The 24,555-nt window shown below is 41.4% G+C and overlaps 1 protein-coding gene across 1 annotated transcript in view; it reads left to right on the top strand.

Annotated features, from left to right (window-relative positions):
- MED13L (mediator complex subunit 13L) overlaps window positions 1–24,555 on the top strand; it is a 164,313-nt gene that overhangs the window by 60,331 nt on the left and 79,427 nt on the right. Inside the window, exons 3-4 of the mRNA XM_033174605.1 lie at window positions 7,176–7,260; window positions 10,706–10,789. Of these exons, the coding sequence (XP_033030496.1) occupies window positions 7,176–7,260; window positions 10,706–10,789 (169 nt within the window). The remainder of the gene's footprint in view (window positions 1–7,175; window positions 7,261–10,705; window positions 10,790–24,555) is intronic.

Below are 24,555 nucleotides of genomic sequence, written 5' to 3'. Positions count from 1 at the left end.
TGATGAGAGTTGGTGATAAATAGGAATGGAAAGGAGAGGACAGTACAATGCTGAAGGCAAGTGAAAAACAGCAAATAAAAGATTCATTGTTTTGAATAGTTATACAAACAGCATTTCAAGGGAAGCCAACAACAGCTAAGCATGAAAATCTACTGGGGCAGAGGAGCATAATAATGAGACTGTGGAGCAGTTTCTTTTTAATAGCATCCAGGTTAAAGGCAGATGAGATAGTTTAGGCCCTTCCACAATCTATTTATTGTGTGCATCGTATTAGACTTATTAGAAGGCAGTTTATTGGATTATGTTTGTCTCCCCCCACACCCTTGTTTAACATGTCAACATTTTCTATCTTCTTAATACAAGAGAAAATGTCATTGCTTAATCAGAGGTGCTAACAGTTTTCTTCTGGATGTAAATTTGCTTGTTGTGTAACAGGAATGCATTAGTCTTAGCAAAAGTATAAGAAAATGAAAGGCAGCGAGAAGTAGCTCCATTGTTACCACTCCAGGCGTGTCTAATGAATCGTGTTTCCATGTTCCCTCGATCATGCTGCGGAGTGCCCTTAGCAGGGCTAAGTCTTCTGTAAAATGCTCTTTAAGATTATTGTTGAAAGCACAGAAATGCTGGATGGGTGTTTGGTGGTAGTGGTGGAGGGAATGTTAATGAGGCAACTGCATTTCAGGCAGTACAGCTGCTGGGATTTCTTGCCGTGGCTGGAGCAGCAGTGACAGACAACTGTTCCAGCTCAGCATAAAGCCCTTTTCTCAGGGACGCAGGTTGTCAGATACTTGTTGGCAATGCTCCTTTTTAACTATACGGTTGTGTTGTGTTTTGTTTTTTTAAAAAACCCTTGTGCTAGAGAAGCAAAGAAAATAAATGCCTGGCTGGGAAGGGTCTACAACTTAGAAACCCATAGAACCGTAGAGTTGGAAGGGAATCCAAGGGTCATCTAGTCATCAGGAGTAAAAGTAGGCATGCCTTCAACCACCACCACCCCATAGATTTTTGTTTTGCTCTTTGCTCTGCTTGTATTAATGCCCGCATGAACTGTACGTGTACTTTCAAAAATAATTTGATTTGTAGTGGTTTTGTCAATAGTGTCAGATGTGGCCTGTGAATTGATGGTGGGTTGTTGTTGTATATTTCCCCCCACAACCTTCCCATGCAAAAAAAAAACCAACCAATTTTAAGTGTAATCATTTTGTTGGATTCAATGTATGTCTCTGTGTGCGCACACACATGCTTGTCATAATTCAAGGGTAGGTTTGGTCTTCCTTATGTTCATTAGTTCTCATAGCTGTTTTTGAGAGGGGAGACAAAATGAGGACACTTCTTAGTTTTGGACTGATTTCTTTTGATGATGAAGAGAAATCTCATAGTAAAAGTTTAAAAGTGTTTCCACTTTTGCATAATGCTCTAGTCCAAGTAGCATTGCGAGAGTTCACCTCTGCAAACATTCATGCAGGGATGAGTGGCCTGTGTCCCTCCAGTGGTGTTGGACGCCAACTCCCAACCAGCAAGATCAGTGGTCATTTGTAGTCCAGCAATATTTGGAGGACCACAGGTTGTTGAATTAGAGCTAAATAAGTTCTGATAACCATTTTGTCATTTGTATTGCTGAAAACAACAGAAGCTGTTACTCGCTACATGTTGGGAGATGCGAATGGTATTGCTAGTGCTATAGCAGTGTTGAGTGAATGGTGTGCAACAGGCTTCCATTTGTTTCTTATTACAACCTTATTTTTATATTGTGTTTCCCCTCCGATTTAAAAGCCTTTGTGTAGATAGTTGTGCATAACTTCTTTTTAAAAAGAGGTTGTTTCACACTAGCTGGAGGTTACAGACTGACCAAGCGGTTCAATTTCTTGAGCGTTTTGAGTGACTGCACTGTAAACTGTATTTGCAAGAATGTCAAAACAAACAGTGCATTTTAGTACTGATGGTTTGTGGTTGTACAAAGGAAGATACTTCCTCAGTTCTGAGGAGAACTGATGCCACATTTCTTTAGCTACGACCTGTGTAAGGACATCAGAGCAGGAAGTATGCTTGCACCTGGTATAGTAGCAAGTCCATTTAGTCACTAAGGACTTTGAACACAAATCTTACAAGGGAATCAATGGCAATGTAACAATGATCGATCAATAGCATTGCATTTAATTAGATATTTTATGGCCTTAATGCAGTATTTCAGAATCAATGTAGCATTGCACTCCTTTGCTGCTTTTTTGTATGTCAATTTCCAGGACACATTGATACATCTGCATTTGTCACTAAGTGGCTTCACTGTAGACAAATTTAATCTAAAATGAAATGAAAGCTTTAGTATAGGCTTTCGGTAATTGAATTTTTGATATATTTATTTAATGTAGACATTTGCCAGTGAATTGGATTTTTAAATTGATTTTTTAAAAAGAAAACTAGGAAGAAGTGATACTGTAGGAAAAAGGAGCCCAAACCCCTGCTTACCACATAACTCCTCCTGTAGTTGCTTACTTCCTTGTCACAGGCACCCTCCTTTCTTTCGGTAGAACAGAGCAATAAATTGATTTCCAGTCATTTTTAATGGTGAAACAACTAGTATTATCCTTTACAGTATGTTCCCCTTTATATTCACAGTGGCCAATATGGTTAGAGTACTCAATGTTCAGAGTAAAAAAGGTTTAATTAGTCCTGATGAGGGAGGTAGAAAAGCTCTGTATTTTGGCCCTGCCTCATATGCATGCAGATTTCTTGTTTAAGGGTTGAAGTACGTGTTACAGTCATACCTCGTATTGCATTAGGTTCATGTTGCGTCTTTTCGGCTTGCAAACGCGGCTTCTCACATGCACAGAAGCGCCGCTCTAGTTGTGGACTTTTTGGGGTGTGAACGGCACCCCGGAATGGATCATGCCCGCAACTAGAGGCACCACTGTGCATGAGAAATCTGTGAGCAGAATTCCCAACGTTTTGCTTTTTACTTGAAAGCAGATAGGGATGTATGTATGGAATGCCCTAATTTTGATAGAAGGGCAATACTCAGGCCACAGAAGTAAGATAATACTGGATAGTAGTTCAAATGATACAATTGTTTCAAATAATCTCTTCTGTAGATGGATCTACCAGTACACGTTGACTCTAAGACTTTCTGCTGAAGAAGATTTTTCGAAACAGAGCCCTGTCCTGGTGTATATACTTCATCTGACGTATAAACTTCTATAAATAAATCCATCTACGGAAGAGATTATTTGAAACAATTGTATCATTTGAACTATTATCCAGTATTATTTTACTTCTGCGGCCTGAGTTCTTGTCCTTCTACTATTTTTGTGTGAGCTTCTTTTTTTTTTAAACAAAATTTATTAGCATTTTCATAATATAACACAAACCCAACCCCACACCTACAAATACAAAAACAAATACAAATACACATAATGTCAGGATTCTTCTTCTTATTTATATACCTTACAAAAAAAAATTTCTATTTCTAAATCTTGACGTTTGACTTCCCCCGCCTATTCACCTTCGGTTTTAAATCAATATACTATTTCCTTAACAACTTTTCTCTATAAAATTTTTTAACTTTACTTAACGAAAAAAAGAAAACATGCTTATCTTAATCTTTGCATTATAACCTAAATCATAACCAAATATTCTTATAGCTAAACTTATTTCTTCTATCCTTTATCATGCTGCTTTTAACTTAAAATTCAATATCTCCTTACTTATTTAAAATAGACTTGTAATTAACAGACTTCACACTCCGATTTCGGATACCATGGCAGACCATTTAAATTATACATTTAATACTTCAACCCACTCCCCCTCTGTCCATTGTCTTTTTCTGTCTTTCTCCAGAACCAAATCTCCAATTGTCTTCCTCTGAGTGTCCACAGATCCAGGCAGCATCCACAACAAACCCCGCATCGAGCCTCAGGGTGCTCATCATCTCCATTCTGGGCTCCTCCGTTCCTTTTTCTTCTTCTTCTTGTAAAAATCTTAATTCCATGTCCCTTGTCCCCGAGCTGCCACCTCGGAGTCTGGATATTGTAAATTTTCCCGTTTCAGGTTCCTTTTCCCGGATTTGCCCAGCCATTTCAGACCATCCTTGAAGCACCCCTCCCAGCTCTTTGTCAAGGCTTGATTCCATTGTGTAAAACTTTTGAAAAGCCTCCTCTGTGGAAAGTAAATCCTTTTTATGAATAATTCCACTCAAAACTTGTAGTTTCCGATTAAGCAATTCCATCTGCAAGACAGTGAGCATTTCCTCATCCTTTAAACTAGAGTTCGATGCCAGTGCGAGCACAAAGTCCAGCATTTTAGGAGAGAGAGTGAGTATCAGATTTCAGTTCCTGTCTCTTCCTTCCTTTGTTTCAATTTTTTCCCACGACAAACCAAGTCGCCGCCATTTCTCCGAGGCCGGAGTATAAAGACCAAAACTTCAAGTGGAGATATTTTTTTCCCCAGTTAACCCCCGAAGGGAAATCTCAACAGACTCAGTTTTCAATTTCCAAATACTTTCTATTGATTGTTGTAGCAGCAGTCACTTAAAGAGTTAATTTCTTTCACCACCCGAAGGGAGGGAGGCGGGCTGCCTTTCTTCTTTCCCCCAGATCGTTCCAAGAATACAAAGAGTCAATCAATTACTCACAGCCTCTGGGTTCTTATCAGCTCCTTGAAAACAGGTAGAACTTAGACGCTCATCACAGGCTTTGTCGCCGCATTTACATCCCGGTTGGGGCATGTCCCCTATAGCCCGGCTCCGTCGTCCCTTCACCCCCACTCCCCCTTTACAGGGGGAGCGAGGGAAGGGTTCGGAGCCACAACGGGCACAGCCGGGGAGCCCAGGGTGCGGGACGCTCTTCCCGCACCCCAACCGGAGCCCCGCTATGCGGCTGCAGGGCTCCTGACCCCCGGGATGAACTGGGTGCTTCGCAGCCGAAGCATCCCACGACCACCCATAATGGCGTCAGCCGCCGGAAGCCATTTTTGTGTGAGCTTCAATCAAGAACTCCAACTTCTTTAGTTACTAATTTTGATAGAGGCAGTGGCATTGGGGGAGGGTGGAGCTAATACTATATGGTAGAAGGGGTGTTATATCAGATAAATGGTGTGAGAGAAAGGTTTAAGCCCACCTTTCCCCAGGGACATTGCTCTGATCAAAATAAGAGCCACATTCCCTTCTGAGCTACTTTCAAATAGTTTTACTTAATTTTCAAAATAAGGTTAGAGGGGAAGCAGAATGGCGCATGTAAAACAGTGAAATGTACTTTGGATTTTCTGGAGCTAAACATTTTTCTTTTCCCCCTTTCTTTTTGTGTGTGCACAGTGCAGGAAGCTGGATTTTCTTTAGTGAGATCCTCCAGAGCAGTTCAAATGCATAGTAATTTTTGCATTCCTGTACCCCATCAATAGATTGTTTGAAGTCTTTATTTGCATATACCTGTTTTCCTTACTATAAATGCTTCTGCTATTCATTCTAGTGGGAATTACTTGAGTATTCCCACATGCAACTTAATTATATCTTATTATATTTATATTACTTGTAATATAATATGTTTATTATACTGTCTAATTAATGCAATATGTTTTTTGCTTTCTGTTTTCCCCATGGGGTCTCCTATATCTGTTTCTGTCTTGCCCCAGCTTCCTGCAGGTGGTACTTGGGCAGGGAGGGAGAAGAATCTGCACAGTAAAATGTTCATATATTTTAGTGAAGGGAGGAAGTAAAGAATTGTGAGGCGCACAAAATTGGTTTTTGGCTTTTGTATGTGTGAGAGATTACTAGGAACGTTAAAAACAAAGGTTATATGCACCCATAACCAAGGTTGTGGTTTTTTTTAAAGCCCCTTTGAGTGTTTTTACTATTCATTTACAGAAATGTATTAATAATCTGAGCCAGTTAGACACAATGATCTCCAGGCGACGGTACTTTGGCACTGCAAAAGTCTGAGAATGGACCAACCAAAGGAGCAGAAGCTGAAAGTGCCATCTCCTATAAGTGTTCTCCCATAAAATGAAACTTGCAAGGCACATTTTGAACATTTACATGCTTTTGAGGTGTTTGCTTTTCAGCTGAAGCCAAAAGTTTGACCGATTAACATAAACTTGTGAAGGGGGGGGAAGCCCCTCCCTCATTTTTTGCTTCCTCCAGAGTTACCATGCGTGCCCGCTTTTTTCTTGTCAACACCACACATCCACCATTATTACATTATTAAAATGTACGTATTGCCTAATGCAAGATGCTCGAGTCCTGGCTGACAATTAAAACAGAGCATGGAGCACTACAAGGTCCATAATAGTGATCAACACCAACAACAGAATTCCAATTCAAACAGAAGACTGAATGCAAAATAACTAAACCTATTTCTGTTTTCCCCTTCTCTCCTCAGTTCTATACCTTTTCCATCTCTTCTCAGTCTCTTGCCTCCTTCACCCAACCATCTTTTCCTCAGATTTCTATTTGTCAGCATGCTGTTTCCTTGATCACCCTTCAGTTACCTTGTCTTTGAGCTCCCTAGCCCTCAACTTGACTACTCTTCCCGCTTGGTTCCTTATTCTTAAATTACTTCTTTTTTACCCAGTTATCTTGCTTCTGTTTTCATTTTGTGTCACTTGCAGAAATCACATAATGTGCATTCACTCATTTTTTTTGTCATAGTGCATATTTTTAAAGGCCATAATCTTTTTATATGTGTGAAATGTGTGAATGTATAATGTGGAATTAAGCACTTCAGTTTACCTGGTTTTAGGATCATTGTCATTTGAATGGCAATCCCGCTTGGTCAACTTGCTTCACCTCAGATAACTTGCTTCACTCATCCCATAATGTTTGCATAAACCTGAAATAGGCTTTCTATCAAACTTGGAGGAGGATGGATACCTTGTTACAGTTGATTTATAACTGAAGCAGTTGGTAGTAATTCATATTGGTACTTGCTTAGGTAACCAGGAAGACCAACCCTCACTAACCTGGTGCCCTCCAGATGTTTTGGACTATAGCTCCCATAATCCCCTGATGCTAGTCAGCATGGCCAGTGGTCAGGGATTAAGGCAATTGTAGTCTGATACATTGGGATGGCTCCAGCTTGGGATAGTCCTTCTAAAAAACCAGCTGCATTATGTTTTCGTTTACTGGAATGACTAAACCCTCCTCTCTTTTTCTGGATGATAGGCTAACACTTTGCTTGTTTTTACAGTGGTGGAAGAAGGACTTTGGGAGAATGGGCTTTCATATGAGTGCAGGACACTGCTTTTCAAGGCAATCCACAACTTGCTGGAAAGGTAAGAGAACTCCATCTGTTCAGAAGGGTCCATTAATGTTGGTTTGGGCTACCGAATTGTCCTGTCACCAACCCCATCCCCATAAGTCCCCCAAGCTTGTGCAGAGGATTGGGTCAAGCGGGGAAAGAGGTGAAGAATTCTCTCATTATAACCACTTTGATCAGCAGAACTGTCACTGCTGCAGTTGCTATACAATACTTGTTCCGTAGTTGTTAAAAAATTGATCTTTGACTGTGGCAGCACCTATACTTTGAAACTCTCTGCCCATTGACACAAGGCAGTGCCTTTTTAAAAATATGTTTTTATTTCATTTTGCAATATTTAATTAACAAGAACTGTTACAAACATCTTGACTGTCTTTACATTGTTCACCCATAAGAGCATTCAAAATGCCATGAATGAAAGGAAACTACATTGTCACACCATACAAGTAGCATACGTTAATATATTAAAGGAGATCTCTCCATACTCCACCATGAGACGCTGAGGGAATCCTTGTCTGTTCTTCCTGTCTCATGTAAGATATAAGTGGTTTCCATGCCATGTATAAAGAAAAGGGGCTTGCCCTTCCTTTAGTCACATGGATTTCGCATGTTAGTTTTTCTGCCAGTGCTACTGAACAGATCCTTTGGTGCCATACTACTATTACCAGGCCTTTAGCCCTTCACCAGCATTTGTTGGTTTCCAGAGAAGCTGCTATCAGCAGAAACAACAGAATATATTTATATACGGTATGGAATCTGGTGTCGTTCATTATCCCCACTAGTACAAATGTTGGTGACATTTTGATGTTTGTCTTATAAATGTTTTCCAGTTCTTTGAAAATGTATGTCCAAAAGGTAAACACATGTTAGCAATGTCGCCACAGGTGTAGGAAAGTTCCTGTGCAATCACAGCCTCTCTGGCGCAAGGAGCCAAGTGGCCAAGTGTCATATGCCTTTAAGACTGACAATTGTTTTTTATTGGTTACTGCTAGTTAGCTTTTATTTCTGACACACACACACACTCATTCACACACCCCTATGTGTATATATATGTACAAACTTAAGATCTGCAGCACTTCATAATATGAAATGTCCCTGCTCAGTGCACCAGCAACTGGCATGAAGGTACTGCATTACATTCTCCTGGATTTCTGTTGTTCTCCCCCAGCCTCCAAGAGAGAATTAGCATTCTACTGTCACATTGTGCTGTTTGGGAGTTGTTCCTTCAAAGCAGGGTGGTGGTTCTGAACTTTTTCAAACTTTGGGGTTCATCCAAGTTTCCTGGTACTTCCCTCTTTATGCTTAGGTGATGCCGTTTTGGCTACATAAGGTTAGCCACTTGGATAATGAGTTTCCGATTTGTATATCTATGATACTCAATTCATACAAGAAGGAAGTACTACAGTATAAGCAAGTGATTGAGTGGCATGCAGTGTGTCCTGGATGGGGCTCTGCAGTTTGGGGATACTCATGATCTATCTAGCATTGTCACTGGAGTCACAGCTGGCCTTGGTGGTCCAGAGTGTCTTTTAGCAGCTTCAGCTGAAAACACAGCTGTGATCCAAATAGACAGAGAGCCAAGCTACAGTTAGCTATGCTCTGGTAACTTCAATGGATTGTGCGTTGGATTGCCTTTTTTAAAAAAAGTCCAAAAATTCAGTTAAACACAACACAAAAATTGTGCTTCAAGGTTTGCTAACTGGGACTGGACATATTAAAGAAGTGTTTTGTTCGTCCCATGGGCTTTCGATACATTTCCAGGCCCTGGGTTTAAAATTTACATTCCTAAATGGCTTAGGGCTAGGTTTTTCCATATATTTCTACCTGCTTTGCTCATTGAAGGTTGTTTCCCAAGTGCTACTCCAAAGTGGGATCCATTGAGTGTCTGAAAGTGAGAGGGCTTTCTCTATGATAGCACCCCAGTTGTGGAACTGAGGTCTATTTCGTGTCCATTTTGGAATCAAGTGTAGCCCTCCCTTTAAAAAACAAGCAAACCTCGAGGTTTTTAACATATTTCAATGTTTTGGCTTGAAAAAGGTTTCAAATCTTGTCTGTACTTAATTTTATCTGCTTCATCTCTTGCTGTGATGCTGTAATTGTTCTTTTTTTAAACCATTCATAATGTATTTTAACTTCTTTTTGTATACCACTCAGAAAATTTTGATTAAGGGGTGTCATAGAAATAATTTTGTGTTGTTTCCTTGAAAGTTGTAGCCTGGCCCTAGTATTCCAGGAAAACTGCCGAAAAGAACATTACAGTTAATTTCCCACATTTCTAGAAGTCTTTCTTACACTGCTGAAAGTTTTGTGAAGATTAATCACAATTAAGGAAACAATCCTAACCCCTGCCAAAAGCCAGATGAAGGCAGTTAGGTGAAGTCAGGAGGACCAGCAGAAAGGAGCTCCACGTGTGGGGAAGCCTGTCTGCCCTGGCATGCCTGCAAAAAGCTTTGTGGGCATAGATGTCGTACCAACAGTGTTTCAGCTGGTGGTATAAGGGCTGAAATAGAGTGCGCCTGGAGGGTCAGTTTCTAAAGTCCTCATCTGTAGGGTTCGCGTGATGGTGCTTACTAATAACAAAGCAGGAGCCCAAACAGTCTTTTGGCAGTTTTATTGTGCAAAACTATTTACAGTGCAGATCTACAAAAAGCATGTCTGTCTCAATCGCTGGCAGAATCCAGGAGTGGCCCCTTCCAGCTCCTTCCCCAGCTTTGGCACCCCAAATCTCCTCCTACCCTCCTTGCGTTTGACCCCTCTGCACAATTGGGGCACCGGAGCTGGTGTGCTTCCCTCCTGACCAGCCGGACGAGGTGAGGTGCTGGGGCTCTCAGCAGCATCCCCGAGCCCTCTGGGGCAGAATGCCCACCTATCTTCTGATTTCACTTTGCTCGTGGCAGCACACCCACCACTGAACTCCTCCTGCCCCCACTTAAACTTGCTCTGTAAAATACCAGTTTTGTTCTAATGAAGCTTATGCTTTAAAAAATAAAAATGCTTGACCTTCATTTGACAATACTTGACCAGTCAAGTACTTGGGGACCATTAGTACCAACATCCAGCTAATACGTTTAATAAAAAGCTGTCTGCTATACATATTGAAAGTGGTAAACCTCTTTCTCTCTCTCAAATTTTAATTTTGAATCAGCTACATGGGCAAGCCTGCTTTGGAAATGAGTTCCCTTGAAAATAAATATGATTCCCTTCCAAGTTACTGTGCTTGAGACTGGAGTATCAGAAGCTAATGGGGAGCAGCTCTTTTCAATGAGTTCCATAGATGGAAGCCTTGAGGGAGGCCAGTGATACCCCAAGGCTGATATCATTAGCACAAAAGAGCAGAGCTGGCAAACAGATGAAGAGCTTTGGATGTGAAATATAGAAGCTCAATACAATGGAGAATGTGCGGCGATGATAATATTTTCAGTAGTTATTGAGTAATTGGTGTCACAATTTATTTCTTTTAGATGCCTAATGGATAAGAACTTCGTAAGAATTGGCAAATGGTTCATCCGGCCATATGAGAAAGATGAAAAACCCATTAACAAAAGGTAAGGATCCCAAGGGCTTTGAAGTATGCTGCCGAAACTGACGGTGCTATTTTGGTGCTTTAATTGCGGTGTTTCCCTGTTCATGTACCCACTTTCCCAGCATATTCTCTTCCCACTCCTGCTTGATGATAATAAATAACTGGTCCTTGGTGGCTCTGTTAGCGAGTTTGATATTATTGCGTTGATTTCCCTCCTCTCCCAACTTTGTAGCGCACTGTAAAAGAAGTGGCGCATTGTTAGCACCTTTTTGCCTACTCTTTGGAATCTGTTGCAGTCAAGGTTCCCTGACACTTCTCGTTTGAGAGTTGGCTGTATCCAGAACCAGGTGGTTTTGTGTGTGTGTGTTGTGGCTTTGAGGCCTGTTTGCTTTTCTTTTCCAAGCTTATGTTACAATATTGGACTGAGTTAGGTGTGTGTATGTGTGTTTTATATAGAGAGAGAGAGAAATGGAAAAGGATACTCATCAATTCGCACTGACAGTGTATTAATTGTCTGTATTGTGATACTTTAAAACCTTGTAGGAAGCCCAGTGAAGTTTATAGGAAATATTGGGAAATGTAGTCTTATTGATACTGTCATAATTGGTTGCATGTGTGAATACTGGTCTACAGGAAGGTTTTGTATAAAATTTATATGTGCCTAAGGTACTTTTCAATGTTTGAAATAGGTTTCACTTAAGTAGGAAGTGGTTTTTGAGTAGTGTTTTTCTACTGATGTCATGTATTCCTCTTTTAAACACCAATTTCAAAGAATTGCAGGAATTCAGTAATCTTAGCTAAATAGTATAGATGCATTTGGTACAGAAATGCAGCATACTGTTGGTGTACATTAAGAAGATATTTCAGACTAATCTGAATGATTTAAGTTCTTAAAAAAAACTACAGTTGTTCAAAAGTGTGCTTACTTAGCAAGCAAGAGGAATGTAAAAATAGCAAAACTGATTGGTTTCTGGTAGTGTGTTGTGCTTCTGTTTGAGTCCCCAGCTGTGAAGAGAGGCTTCAGTGTGTTCTGTTTTCAGCGATTCTGCCAGTCCAGCATTTATCGTGTATACAGCTTGTTCAGTTTAAAAGCTTGGGTTTGCCCCTGAGACCACAGTTCCTTCATTGCACTTTTGACTCCTGCTTTGCATCCGTGGTAGTAAAAGCTGCAGCAACATGCTTTGTGATTTTAATGTGCTTTATAGAAAGAGGGAGGCCTTTCCACGTGGTTAACTAATGCTCAGGGAAAGCCTACAGAGGCATTTGTGGCACTGCTGAGCAGATGCAGATTTCTAGAATATGCTGGCTAGAGGATTGCAGCCATCCTTGTTACATTTCTTACCTAATATGTTAACTTTCACATGCAAGATAGATGTACACTTTTGTAGGGATCTGAAATAATGTTGCTTGATATATATACCTTATACCTTAAGTAAAGACCTGTCCTTTCCATGGTAATTTATGCTTCAGACCTTCAAAATCTTTTCAAGATGGGAGGGCGATGTGACTCAGAATCTCAGGATTCATACACTCAAAGCCTTTGCTAGGGTTACTGCTCCTTCAACGGGTGCTTTTCAAATATTGTTTTCACTATGCCTGCAAATCACTTTGCCATTAATAGCTGGAAGTGGTTCTGAGCCAAAATATATGAATTTGCACAATTGTAGTTTTTCTGTACTATCTAAGTCACTGCATAGTATTTCTTATATCCAGGACCACGGTGCTTCCTAGCTGTTAGGATCACCTGAATAAAAGCAACCAAGGACACGAAAGAAGCCAGAACATAAGTTCACTGCACTCTACTGAGATACCGTACTGTGGACATCCAGCCAGCCATTTGATATTGGTACATCCCTGTAAAAAGGGTGTCTCTCTTAAACTTAAGCCATTTGGGATTAGGCCAGAGCAAAAGGAACACCTGTTGCACCATCCATGGGAACTGCCTAGTCTCACTCCATAATCTATCAAATATTTGAGATGCTTTGCAGAACTGGTTGTGCCACGCCTGCATTAATGGTGCTCATGGTTTATTAGCAGTATTTCAGACACTGCCTCTTCCTGAATTCTTTGTATGCATTTATAGCCTTGGATTTTGCTGGTTTTCTTCTATTATGATGGATTTATTTGATTTCAGCTACACACCCTCCACTCTTAGCCTCCATGTGTTGTTGTCGTTTGGAGACTTACTTGACACATAGCCCCCCTCCATCAATTCTCCAACTTGCAGATGTTGTCTCTTTGTCATGAAGCTAATAGCCTTTGGAGTTCTAACACAGCTATTCTGCTGGGGGCACAGTCACCTCTTGCATTCATTTCATACTTTCTTAGTAAGTTTCAAATCAGCACTGTATAATTACATGGGTTCAGTTGTCTCCTCAGTGAGTTACTGAAGCAACAGGAGGTCCATTGCTGGCCCCAGCCCAATGTCATAGAGCACCCCCTGCCCCATTCCTGACGCCCACATGCTGAATGTGGATGACTGCAGAAGAGAAACATGCATGTGTTGATCTCAATGGGATTGAGAACCTCGAAGTGTTTGGGGTTCCTGATCCTGTAGGTTTCCCTTTTGCAGATGTCCACACTCAATGTATGGACCTTGGGAGCAAGGGGAGCAAGCTGCTTGACTTTGGGAGTGCAGTCAGTGGCACAACCTTACTATTTTTTCCAATGGCTGGAGCCCCCACTGTGTGAATTATGCTTGAAAGGGGATAGGACATGTCCCTGAAATAAGAAGATTGACCTTTGTGTTTCATTTGGCAGTTTGTAGATGGTGGCTGTGATTTATGGTGAGTGGGCTGTATATTAGGCTGTTTAAGTTGGAATATGGTGGATGGATATAGTTGGTTAACAGAGGTTAAACATTAAGTACCTTAGCTTTTGGGTTGGATGAGTTATGAACAGTGTAGAATGTGGAATGTTGGATGTTCGCAGGGAGGTTGGGGGTGGCTATGAATGTAAAGGAATCAGCTGCAACTGTTGAGGTAACCCTTACTATATATAATTTGCATATAAGGGCTTGTTTGCCTGGCTTAAAGGTGCACAGTTGTAAGAACACAGGCTATTGATGTTTTCAGTGCCATTATAACTACCTGCAGCCGCTCTTGGTTCACAAATGGCAGCTGACTGCATGAAGAGCGTCTGGCCACTTTCTGTCTGTTCCATCTGTCAGTATTGTGGAGAACTGCTTTAGTTGTCTTGACATGAATGTCTTCGTTTACACAAACACGTGACACATCTGGACATCAGTTCTTTTAAGGGGAGGCCTTGTTGCTGGCTGTATTGTTCAACTAGTTGAAGTTCTAGGAATGTTTAAGCTGCTTTCCTCATTAGACACTCAAAGCTGGCGGAGTATGTAAAGGATAAGCAAAGTACCCCTGATGTGCTGTTAATTAGATTTGTCAGGAGCCCCAGTTGTGCAGCCTGCCACATAGTGTTGTCACTTACTATATCTGTAATGAATTGTCTTAAGGGCATCAGTAAACACTGAAAAGCTCCTTTTTAGTTTCTGAATGGCTATTCTAATATTGTTGCCCCCCCCCCCAGCTAGTTTTTTTTTTGGGGGGGGGGGAGGAAGACTCTTCTCTTAAAAATAAACCACGGGATCATTAAATCTCTCTGCCAGCACAATCTCCAAACAAGAGTGTCTAGTTTGTGATGGTCAAAACAGAAAAGATAATTGTGCCACTTCTCAATACAGTACATCTTTACTAGAATGTAACCCTTTCAAGTGCTGAGAGATTCTCCCATTGTTCAGTGCTTTGCATTTGGTTTAAATGCAACTTTGTATTTCAATTTCTGGAGAATTACTCTGGATTTAATGAGACTGTGGGATGAAATAGTTTGTGGATATTTATGATCAGAATGTGTTTCCTTCATTTTCAAATTCTGCAGCCTCTAATTTCATTTGTAACAAAGATAATGAAAATGAAATACCTGCAATTGCATATTAATGTTGACGTTTTAAAGTACACATATAATGTCATAGATCCTTGAAAATCCTTTGCTTTAAACATTTTTACCTCTGAATGAGAATAACAAAGAGTGGAGTGTGGGCAATTTCTGCAACATCACTTTTCCCATTACTGGGGTAAGAATTAGTTGGCTGGAGTTGCCAATAACTTTGGGAAGATTTTATTGGGTTTCTAGCCTAATGCTGCGGTAAGCAGTAAAGAAGCAGCAGAAGCCGGGGAGAGGGTGTATTTTGAAGATCACCAAGCAACCCTGATCCCAGCAGTTGCAGCCACTGCTTTGCATCTGGCCTGGAGTGTACTCTTGATGGTGGTTCTGCAACGGGGGGGGGGCGACGAGGACGGGGGACAGCACCAGGTGAGGTGAGAGCAGCTTCATCCCATGAGAACAGCTTCTGGCACTGGTACTAACCTTTCTGCATGGGGCTTTTCAAAGGTCGGCCTGGCTGTGGGTGCAAGAAGCTGTAACAGTCTCTCGTGCATGCTCATATACCGCAGTTGGATGGCTTCTAATTGTGTGGCATAGGCAAGGAGTCATAAGTCAGTGGTAGAGCATGTGCACCCCAGGTTAAATCTCTGCCATCTCTAGGGAGCACTGGGGAAAATCTCTGTCCAAAATCTTGGAGAGCTATATACCAGTCAGTATAGATAATATTGAGATGGACTAATGATCTGGTCTGGTATAAGACAACTTCCTCCATGGAAACCACAGCTGCTCTCACACAGTTGTCCTGATGGCACTGAAGTTCTGATCCTTGGTTTGGTCCACCACCTACACCCCTACGGTTAAGCTGGCAGCCTTGCAGGTCAACCGGCAAAAGATAAACAGGGCCATTGATGTTCCCGCAGAGCAGCTCTTGGCATATTAGCACAGTCGTTTGTGGTATGCTGAGCAGTCTGGTCACTTACTTAGAGAACCATTTGAGCATGTAATAAAACTCAGCCATGTCCTGATTACCATTAAATCATGTAAGTTGTGGAAGGTGCAAACTCTTGGAAGTTAATTGCCTGATGTGAAGGAAGCCATTTCTAAGGATGAGGTGAATTACAGCATAATTTGAAGGTTTTTACTGCTTTGGCTGCTTTGATTTACACATTCAAGGGAATAACACCACACCATGTAGAAACAGCTGGTGCTTAGTATTAAATATTAATTGCTATGAGTTTCAAAGAGAAGGAACTTGGGATGAGTGTTGCCTGTCTCATAAACTGAAGCTAAATAAGATTGTATAAATCTTTTTTTCTTGTGGCAGCAGCCGCATCTGTCTAAATAAAACCAGGCCTTCCTTTTGGGCAAAACAACTGCAGTGGTGGCTGAATTGACCCTGCGTAGCAGCTACCTTCTTAAGGGTCAAGCCATTCAGATGTAACACTGTGGAATAAATGCTTCAGTTTAGTTGCTAAGTGACTGAAGCCAAATGAGGCTTGAGCTGCAGTCCTTTGGACACTTTCTGAAGACTTCAGTCTAATTGAAATAAGCACAGCTTCTGAATAAACATGTGGAATTATTCACTGCCAGAATTATTAACCTTCTCTATCACTTTAGCCGCATGACACCCTTTTCCAGACCCCTTTATTGACTTTCTGTCCCCTTCCATATCCAGCACAAGTTCCTTGTCCTTTTAAAGCTACCCACAGCATAACCCCCATTCTTCCTTCCTGTCCTTTGTCTCTAGTTACATCTCCTCTTGTGATCTCTGCTGCTTCTCCTCTTACACCTCAGATGACTGAAGATCTCCTGGGTCTTTCATTAGTTCTGCCTTAAGTGGGGAACTCCTTTCCTGGATATGGACATGTTGCCCCCTCCCTCCCTCCCTTCAGACACCTCATCAGAACCTGCCTTTTCAGGGTCAACTTTGGCTTCCCCATAATCCTTAATTTCCAGCTGTAATCAAGTCTAATAGCATTTGCCTAGATTCTTTTCTCTTTCCTTCTGTAGTTTCCCCCACTGCCTATTTTAGATCAGAAACTCCTAGCGGGCAGGGAGCTATGTTTGTTGCCTGTGTAACTCTCTAAAGTACCATGCACTCTGATGGTGCAGTGTAAATAAACTTAATAGGTAAAAACAACTGTCTTTGCCATAAGCCAAGGAGGTGAGAGACTATGGCATACCTTTTCTGCAGAGGCAGATTGTGTGGGGGATGTCACTGTATTATTATTATTATTATTATTATTATTATTATTATTATTATTATTATTAAAATGACCTTTAAAAGTATGTCACCCTCTTTAATAATAAGTTCAGAAAGCAGCTTACCCCTGTCCAATTCAAGTTAGTCACATTTAAAATGCCCCAGTCCTAGCCTAGGAAGTTTACGGGACCCATTAAAATATCCGAAAATCCTATGCTTGCAGTTCCTACTCTTCTCTAACGTGGTTTAGCATTGGAGCAAAGAGGCAGGGATGTGTCCTGATGGGTGGCTCATATCCATTGCCTAAAATTGCACATAGTATGTTTTATTATTGCTGTTACTATTTTATTGTGGCTGTACTGCTCTAGGTGTCATTTTATGGCTTAATGCTGCATAGAATTGTTATCTAAACTACTATTCAACTAACACACACACACACACACACACACACACACAGGGGGGGGGGAGGGGGAGAAACAAACAGTCAGGAGTAAGACTTGTTGGCCAGATAAAATTTCACATGATAAAAGGAAAAAGAGCAAGCTCCAACAACCACTTGATGGCTGGGGAAGCTGCATTTTAACCTGAGGTCAGATTTGCCTTGGTTGACAAAATATTCCTCAGCGTTTGTGCTGTTACAGAGAAGGTTCAATGCAGCCATAAAGGATGAACATGGAGCAGAATCTTTGTCACATATCTAAGGGAGTGGGGAGGTAAATTTCAGAGGAGATGCTTGAATGCAGTCCTCAGGTTATGTCGGATTTTAAAGGTAATCACTAGCACATTAAACTGAGTCTGGAAGTCAATGTGAAGCCAACTCCCTGTGGCCCATTCTGTGAAGAAATCAGGCTCAGGATTCTGTGCTAGCTGAAATTTCTAAAACATTTCTAAACATTTTTCTTCGAAGACACCTCTGCATAGAGTTGCTTGATTAATCAATATTATGAAATTACTAAAGCATGGTGATGGGCCAAATTAGAGAGGTGATCACAGGTGGCTTGTAGGCATAAGTTGGTGAAAGGCCCACTGTAGAGCAAGAATGTCCTCTTCACTGAACATGGTTTCATAGGAGACGTCTCCCAGTAACGATCCGTCTATCAGCCTGTGATTGATTCATTAACTTAATTGGATGGATTATCTGATTAATGCTTTCAGAACCTCACACGAGCAACATCTTTTTAAAGGATGATAATTTTACCATGGAGAGGCTACTGGAGAAACAAGGTTTTTCAATTTTTTATTTAATTGACAGATTCATTACCTGCTCCTCACTGTAAGGGCAAATTCAGTATCAATATACATTAAAAATATAAGACAACATAGCATAAAACAAGCAGACTCCCAATCCCTGCATGGAGGAAATGCTCTTGTAAGGCCAAACCTCACCATATAAAGTGGTCTGGAACCTTGATAACAGAATTGTTACAAGCCCCCACAAATCCAACACCCCAGAACAAAAACCAAATCGCTGCTTTGTGCTGGTCAGAATGTATTGAGAAGGTCCCATCAGCCTGTGATGCTGCTGCATCAAATACCCAGGTGTATCACAGCTGGGTCAAATCATCTCCCTGGCTTGCTGTCCTAGGTTTTGGTGATGCATGTTAGGTTGGCCCTACCCATCCACAAATTCTGAATGATGGAGCTCTTATTATGGATTGACCTGACATTAAAAAGGAGTGCCACTAGACAGGAAGGGAGGATGTTGATGCAACCTGGTTCCTGAGGGAAGGAGGAAGGGGTAGAAATTGTGTTTTTTTGGGAATAGGCTATGAGCATTCTAGGCTTTACCAGAATGCTGCTAGACCTTACCAGAATGCTGCTAGCCTTCCTAGATTGTCAGCCCAACCGCCGTTAATTTGATCTGTGACTTGTACAGACACACAACCTGACTTACCTACCCAGTCTCTGTATGTAATTGAACAGTCTTTTCTAACATTTTGTTGAATGTGGGAGATGAGAATATCCAGTCCAGTGGATACTCAGCTTATCTCTGGCAAACTGGTAGTGAAACAGCTGCCGCTCTTTGTACTATTCTGCTTTCCCTGTACAGCTGCCTGTGGCGGTTGTGCTTATTCCTTCTTGCTCAAGGGCTTTGTCATTGCTAAATGAACATATCCAAGTATATGCTTCTTCTCTAGGAAGGAAGGAATAATGGCAAACCACTTTGGTCCCCCCCCCCACTATGGATACCTGCTCTAATTTGCATGGTTGGGGAATGATTTCCAGATCCTAGACGCTGCGATTGATTTTTTGTTTAAAGTGTCAGGCCTGCACGGGGTTGGATTTTTCTTTCTTTCTTTCTCAGACACTAGCACTAAATTTTTTAACTGCAGGGCAACCATCCTTATCCATCTGAACAAAGCTTTTAACTTGATTGGATATTCCTGTACCAGAATGATGGTCTGTATACTGTCTAGATCTGGGCACAAATAGGATTAAAACACTGCACCCACCCCTCAAGCAACAGAGGAGAAAATTACTTCTGTGACACCTTGTTTGGGCTTGTGCTTCATAATCCATTTTCAATTTACAGTGACCTTGGTTAGGAGTCTATTATGCTGAAACAAGTGTAGACATTGTAAAATCAGCAGGCTTTGTTCTATGGTTCCAGGTGTCAGGAATAATAGCAGAGACATTGGTGCCAATGCTAGATTGTGATGGGAAATCACAGGTTCTGGAATTAAAATGTAATAACCTTTAAAGACACTAATGTGTCTGATCATTAAAGCTACGAGAGAACAAATTGAACTAGTCTCTTTAATACCTCATGGTTTGTCGTATAGATGCATATGTTACCAGTGATCAGGATGTACATTGCATTGTATGGAGAAGTGTACAAATACTGTGGACAGAGTTGTCTTTTGAGTTTTTATTATTATATACCCAATCACCTAGCTGAACAGGCAGGTCATTTTGAAACAGAAAAGTTTGCCTATTCTGTCAGGTGGCTGGGTGCAGCAAGAGAAACATTCAAAACACTGTTGGGCTGCAAATGCCCACAAGACCGCCTAAGACTGTAGTCAGTGGGTGCACAGATAAGTAGCCCAACAGTGGGAAATGTCCATCCAATGCGTAAAAGCACAGGATTAGGAAGATTGTGAAAACAAATCGCCAAGCGATTTCACAAAGTGGTTGAAGAAGTATCTGTTGGGGGTGTTGTAAATAGAAGGTGCCCTGCTTGAGAGCAGAAGTTGTGTTTCTTCCTGCTGAATGACTGTGTAATAGATTTTTGTTCAAATGTTATGTGTAACATGAGGACTTGCTTTTAAACCTCACTGGTGTGCAGCTTTGTGAACCATAAACCCTGAAGGAGATGAACAAGCATTTGGTGTCAGTTTTCTAAAGCACTCAAGTAGCCTGCTGTTTAAAGGTCTATTTAAATAAAACACCAGTTTTGTTTCTCTAATAGTAAGTTGAAGAAGGAACATCGAAGGCAGTGGTTAAAAGTATCTGCAATAATATATACATTTTGAAATCACATATCTGTCATTAGCTCAGGCGTGGACATAAAGCTTCCTATTGCCTAACCAAAGTTAACATCCTTCTGGCTTTACATACTCCCTGCCTTTTGGTATACAAATACCTCTCTCTTCCCTTTGCTTGTGCTAACCAGGACACGGTGTTGCATGTAGGGATGAGCCAAATGTTTCCCAGGTTTTATTTTCCTCAAAAGTAGTTATTTTTCTTTGGAGGAAACAAGTGGTATATTCTGGTTCTGACAGAAATTACAGTCTGAGATGTGAAAACAATATTTAAATGGAGGAGGCATAAATTGAAGCTCTGATTGCTTGTATCGGAACAAGAAGCTGCTGTGTAGCAGAATGGAATGTTTGAAATTATTTACTTCGATGTTTGGCCCATATATGACGTCACATGACTTTCTACAAATGACCCTCCCTCAAACATACTTTTCTGTATGCAAGCCGTTGCATAAATGGCAGCACAGAATAATTATTTTTCTTTTTTTTTAATCCCCCACTCTGAACTGAGCATGGTACAATCTTGAGACAGTTTGGTCACAAGAAATTCTGCAGCTATTTTAGAAGTTTCAGTCCAAAGCTCTACATTTCCCCCTTATGCTGAATTTGGCATATTTTATCCCTTAGCTCCGGATACTTGGAAGTATTTAGGCTGTTTCTACCCAAGTCTGAGGTGTCAAAAGATTTCTAGGGATTAGGTGCTGGGGCAAAGGTTTCCTGCTCCTTTACTTGATCTTGGCCCCTTCTCCCTTTGTGCCTGGGACTCTTTCCCAGAACACTGCATGGTGCTAGCTCTTTATCTTCTTCAAGTCCCTCCTCAAAATTCATTTCTTCTCCAAAGCCTCTAGTCTTCACTTCCTTATTGAAATGAAACCTGAGTACATGTAACCATAATCTCACATATTCTCCCCCCCATTGGCTGTTGCTTCCCTTTTCTCCATCTCCCATATGACAGTTTCTAATTCTCAGCTAACACAGCGGTTTGACTTCACCCCAAGAGGTGCATTCCATTGTCTCTCGAGACAGATGCCGGCCAACAGTGTATCCCTTGGCATTTACAGCAGTCATCGGAAACTGCTAGGAATGGTGGGAGTTGTAGTTCAGCAACATCTAAAGGGCCAAAGGTTTTTTTCCCCCCAGCAGTCACAGTGACAGTCATTGCCTATTGATGCTGTTTCAACCAAAAACCATGTGATTAGTGGTAGCTTGCGTAGAAGAGTAAGCAAATTGAGAGGTGGCAATGGTGTCTAGAAGGCCAGGTTCACATTAGGGTAGTGGAAGGAGTATTTATAGCTTCTGACATACTATTGATTCTCTACTTCAGGATGTGTTCATGTGAATTAGCATTTGCAAATGTGATGGGAGGGATAGCTAAAAGAGTATGTATTCATGTTATTAATAGTCAGCAGTATCAGTTAGTAGCAGACTCAGCAAGGTCTTCCAAATGGAACAATAAGATTTTAAGTTTATTGCTATTCCAAAATTGTTACCTCCTACATTAGTTTCCTAGTGCCACCAAAAAATGATATAGCAGCCGATTCATTGGCCTGTACCTTTTGGCAAAGTTGTTCTCCAACCTCCAAATAAACATTTATTTATGTGCCTTCAGGCAGAAATAAATAAATGCTAAGTAACAGACAAATTCCCTTAACCGACCTTCCATATGAGCTATTCATAATTTTAGCTTGCCTCTCATTTGCTTCTGAGGAGTACATTCTCATCTTTTACCCCTAAAAGGAGAGAAGGTGCAGAAAATATTTGGTGGAAGTTTCCCTCTTGATTATTCCTCTTGTGATTTTTAAAAGGAAGGAAGGAGAATATGAAAGCAAACTTCTCCCCCCCCCCCCAAGACATGCTTCAGAGAAGAGAAAGGCAACGAAGGTATCAAAGAACAAATGTGTTTCCTCCCCTTCCTTCCCCACAAGGTTACATATCATCAGAATCTGTGGGGTTTTTAAAGGACCAAATCAGGTGTGACGTGGGAGATCTGTGAGTGAGATCCCCCAGGTTGTTTTTATGTAATATCCTCTGTGTCCTTCCCCATTGGTTTGGGTATGGGAACACAGTGCTGTTAAGTTTCCCTTACAGGGCAAATTGCAGTGAAGGTGGGTGGGGACATTTTCTCTTGGAAAATAGTGTGCAGGGCTTAAGAGTCACTGGGCAGAAGTGTGACACATCCTGTGATACTTCGAGACACAAAGAGAGGTGCAGTGCTGTGAAGTAAAGGTCTTTGAACACTTCAGACATTTCTTCCTTTGCCATTAACAGGAGCACATAGATCCACATTGCTTTATGGGCCTGTGGGGGATTTCAGGTGCTTATGAAATTTCTTTCTTTCTTTCTTTCTTTCTTTCTTTCTTCTTTCTTTCTTTCTTTCTTTCTTTCCTTTCTTTCTTTCTAAAATTATTATTTCATTTCGAATTTGACTCTTTCTGTGCCTGCCACACACTGAGAAGCAAAGTATCCGAGCCTCCTTATTTGGAGGGCGGGGGGAAGAGGGGGGGGCATGCCAGCAGTTCAGAGACTGCCCATGAATTGCATACAGTTGCACTTCCCAGACATAAACGCACTGCTTCATTTCAAGTGTTGGTTCCTCAGGAGACACACACTCTGCTCGAGACAAAAGGAGTCTTTGCTTTGTTCTTGTGTACCATAAATGCCACTGTAACTTAAACATTTGACTTTTTAATGTCAAGTTGAACATAAGACTCTCTTTCTCCCCCCTCCCTTTTGAATATAGAACTGCTGTGATTGTTGCACTCTTCATTTTCAGCCAGCAATTATTCATAGTGTGACATTGAGACATTAGCTGTTGCCATGGTAACTGGCTCTAAGTAGCAAAGATACAGGCATGATGTCAGTAGAAGAGCATTGCCTCAAACCAACTATGTGTTCAGGTGTCCCCCCCCCCACCTTTCCTTAAAAAAAATAAATTATTTTAAAGCATTATAAGACGGAACTACTTGCTTCCCTCTCCACCCCCACCCCCTGCCTGGGCTGCGGAGAGTCTGTGTAATTCCTGAGGGCTTTCCATTGTGTTTGCTTTTTTAAAAAAATGCTAATAAAATTAGGATTTCCATTATTTTGGCACCTTCTGTTCTAAATGGTTGTGAGCTAGAGTGATTTCAGGGGGAGAGTGGGGACTTGGACAGCTTGGGTTCAAGTCTTTTCTCTGAGGGACTCGTGAGTTCCTCGCTCTCTCAGTGTGCCGCCGTCGTGAACAGAGAGATCCCACATTAATTAGCGCTGCATTGTCATTCACTTCAAGGACACTGGCCTGTTTCATGCAATGGAATGTGTGTGTGCATTGCCCCAATACCGCTAGGGTGAATCAGGGTGTTCTTAGTCGTGTGAGAACTCCTTTGTGAGCAGTGGAACTCTCGTGAATCTGTTAACGCCTCTCATTCAGAAAATTGCAGTGTAGAGTGACCAAACACAGTAAAAAAAATATGATAAAGCAGCCTGTAAATTAGCAACTGCTGTATACAATGCAAATTTTCAGAAATGGTTAACGAGAACAGGGAGTTAAGCAGTCGATGGTTTAGTTTGGGTTCAGCTGTTCATATTTATTACATTAATACAATAACAGTTTATTAAACAGTTTTGTCACACCTGAATCAGCTACTTCAGTTCCAGTTCACATAGTAAAATGTAAATATTTATACCGCGGTGCTGATTTGGCTCAGCTACACAGAAAAAGCCTGCAACAATTTAGCAAGTTGGAACACGAGGGAAAGAGAACTAGGGTGACAACAAAAGGAAATGATATGTTGACTATAATGTAATGTTGAAAGATGATGAGAAAATATATAGGTAAAACTGGGGTGGGGGGTACCTAAGCTTTTCTTTCCCAGAGATGCTGTTTGTTTGAACCCTCCTGAAGGCCACATGGCAGCAGTGTATGTGCGGGACTGATGTGGATGCCACACACTTTCTTACGCCCACTGCGCACATGCAATTCTCTCTCCCCCCCCCCCCCGATATGCAAACCACACAAACATCTACACATAAGTGTACACATAGCTGCGTTACTGTGGAGGATTCGCTTGGTGGTGGTCTCTGAAGTGGGCCATCTTACCTACAAAAGGACCAGAAATATGTGATGGCTTCAGACTCTCCCTCCCATGGGGTTCGCTTGCTGCGTGGTGTATCCCTGGCAGTCTTGGCTCTGGAGAAAAAGAGCCTCAAGCCCAGCCAGCTGCTGCTCCT

Source organism: Lacerta agilis, chromosome 17 (assembly GCF_009819535.1).
Source record: "Lacerta agilis isolate rLacAgi1 chromosome 17, rLacAgi1.pri, whole genome shotgun sequence".
Taxonomy (NCBI): domain Eukaryota; kingdom Metazoa; phylum Chordata; class Lepidosauria; order Squamata; family Lacertidae; genus Lacerta; species Lacerta agilis.
The sequence above is the reverse complement of the archived record's forward strand: the minus strand, read 5'-3'. Positions and strand labels throughout refer to the sequence as shown.